The following is a 2,047-nucleotide window of genomic DNA, read 5'->3' on the forward strand; positions in this document are numbered from 1 at the left end:
CCCCCCCCCCCCCGCCGCACAGGTACCGCGGGGGTCTCACCCCTTTCCCCAGTGCAGGTGCCGGGGGTCTGACCCCACTTGCCACAGGAACCAGGGCTCTCACCCCCTCCGTGGGTACCGGGGGGTCTCACACCCCCTCCCAGTGCAGGTACCGGGGCTCTCGCCCCCCCCCAGCCGCAGGTACCGGGGTTGTCACCCTCCCCGGGGGGGGCTCAGCGGGATGCGGTGCCTGGGGTGACAGCCCCAGCCCTGGCCATGTCCCCCCGCAAGGCCAAGCGGGCTGGGGGCCAGTCCCCCGAGGGGGAGGCGGAGGTGGTGGCAGTGGCGGCAGCCCCCCCCCGGGCCTCCCCAGGCATCCGCAAGCGCAAGGACTTTGTGGCGCAGCCGGGGGGCCGGATGGAGGAGAGCCCCAACATCTGCGTGGAGTGCGGGCAGAGCTTCGCCCAGACCTCTGGCCTCGCCAGCCACCGCCGCAGCCACGCGGCCGCCCAGCCCCACCGCTGCCCCGACTGCGGCAAGAGCTTCGGCGTCAGCTCCAGCCTCAGCCGCCACCGGCGCATCCACACCGGCGAGAAGCCCTTCGCCTGCCCCGACTGCGGCAAGAGCTTCAGCGACAAGTCCAACCTCACCCAGCACCGCCGTGTCCACACCGGGGAGAAGCCCTACCGCTGCGGCGACTGCGGCAAGAGCTTCAGCCGCAGCTCCCACCGCAAGAAGCCCCTGCGGCCCCCCCCAGCCAGCAAGCGCCCGCCGCGCTGCGGCGCCCAGCCGCGGGACGGGGCAGCTGGCGGCAGCGGGCCAGCCAAGGCACGGCGGAAGGCGTCGGCGCTCAACACCTGCGGCGAGTGCTGGCAGAGCTTCGGCCAGAATGCCGACCTGGTGAAGCACATGCGCATCCACACCGGGGAGAAGCCCTTCCAGTGTGGCCACTGCGGGAAGCGCTTCAGCGTCAGCTCCAACCTCACCCGCCACCGGCGCATCCACACCGGTGAGAAGCCCTACACCTGCGCCGACTGCGGCAACAGCTTTACCGACAAGTCCACCCTCACCCAGCACCGCCGTACCCACACCGGTGAGAAGCCCTATGTCTGCGGTGTCTGCGGGAAAGGTTTCAGCCACAGCTCCCACCACAAGCGCCACGAGAAGATCCATCGTGGGGACGGGCCCCTCCTGGCCTTCGCGCCGCGGCCCTTCTGAGGACGGCGGGGGCTGTGGCGGGGCTGGTGGTGCCGCTGGTGCTATGCGGTGGCTGCCGGAGGGCTCCAGTGGTGGCCCTGAGGGTGCTGCGCCCAGGGAACCCTCTCCCCCAGGGACAGCCGCGTCTCGTTAGGAAGCTCTTAATTTCCATTTTTGACCTTTGTTCATTCCCTGGGGGTTTCCCCTCTGGTTTGTGGGGCTCAGTGCCCCCAGCAGCTCTGCTCGTCCCGGCCAGCCGCGGTTCCCCAGCCCCGCCATCGGTGCCACCTGAGCTGCTGCAGTGGCTGGGGGGTCCTGGAGGTGGAGCCCCCCCGCATCCCGTCCCTCCCGGTGGGTTTTGCCGCCCCACGGTCCTGGGACAATAAATCCCAATGGAAAACCCAGCCCTGGCTCCTCTCTGCCGGAGCTGCCGCCGTCCCACTGCACCAGTTGCTCCAGCACGGTCGCTCCCCATTCCCAGGCAGAGCACCCCGAATGAGGCTTTTTTGGGGGGTCCGGGTAGCATGGACCTTCCTCTCACGGAGGGTCCTCCTGGCTGAGCCTGCTCGAGTGGGAGCCCCCGTCCCACTCCTGAACCCCCTCCGGGGTGGGGGCTGAGCCCGGCCCCTTCCCAGGGGCGTTTGCAGATCGGGGTGTGGGGGGGGGGCACGCTGCGGCCGCCCCACGCGCGAAACGGGGTGCACAGTCGGGAGAAGGACAAAGGCGGGGGGAAGCCCCCCAAGCTCCCCCCGTCCAGGTCCGGGGACCTCCTGGGTGCGGGTGGGGGTCGCTGCCCGCGGGGGGGGCCGTGGGGCCGGGACCCCCGTGAGCGGCTCCCGCGTGGTGTCGGGGGGACGTTGGGGGAATGTCG

General features: G+C 71.1%; 2 protein-coding genes across 2 annotated transcripts in view; both read left to right on the forward strand.

Moving 5' to 3' along the window:
- LOC104835055 (1-acyl-sn-glycerol-3-phosphate acyltransferase alpha-like) overlaps positions 1-238 on the forward strand; it is a 4,481-nt gene extending 4,243 nt beyond the window's left edge. The window contains exon 6 of the mRNA XM_010572833.1: positions 175-238. Coding sequence (XP_010571135.1) covers positions 175-238 — 64 coding nt within the window. The remainder of the gene's footprint in view (positions 1-174) is intronic.
- Positions 239-255: 17 nt separating this feature from the next.
- Positions 256-2,047, forward strand: part of LOC104835056 (zinc finger protein 260-like) — a 3,186-nt gene continuing 1,394 nt past the window's right edge. The window contains exons 1-2 of the mRNA XM_010572834.1: positions 256-721; positions 833-1,179. Coding sequence (XP_010571136.1) covers positions 256-721; positions 833-1,179 — 813 coding nt within the window. The remainder of the gene's footprint in view (positions 722-832; positions 1,180-2,047) is intronic.

This window comes from Haliaeetus leucocephalus, unplaced genomic scaffold (genome assembly GCF_000737465.1).
Source record: "Haliaeetus leucocephalus isolate CR32 unplaced genomic scaffold, Haliaeetus_leucocephalus-4.0 Scaffold357, whole genome shotgun sequence".
Taxonomy (NCBI): Eukaryota; Metazoa; Chordata; class Aves; order Accipitriformes; family Accipitridae; genus Haliaeetus; species Haliaeetus leucocephalus.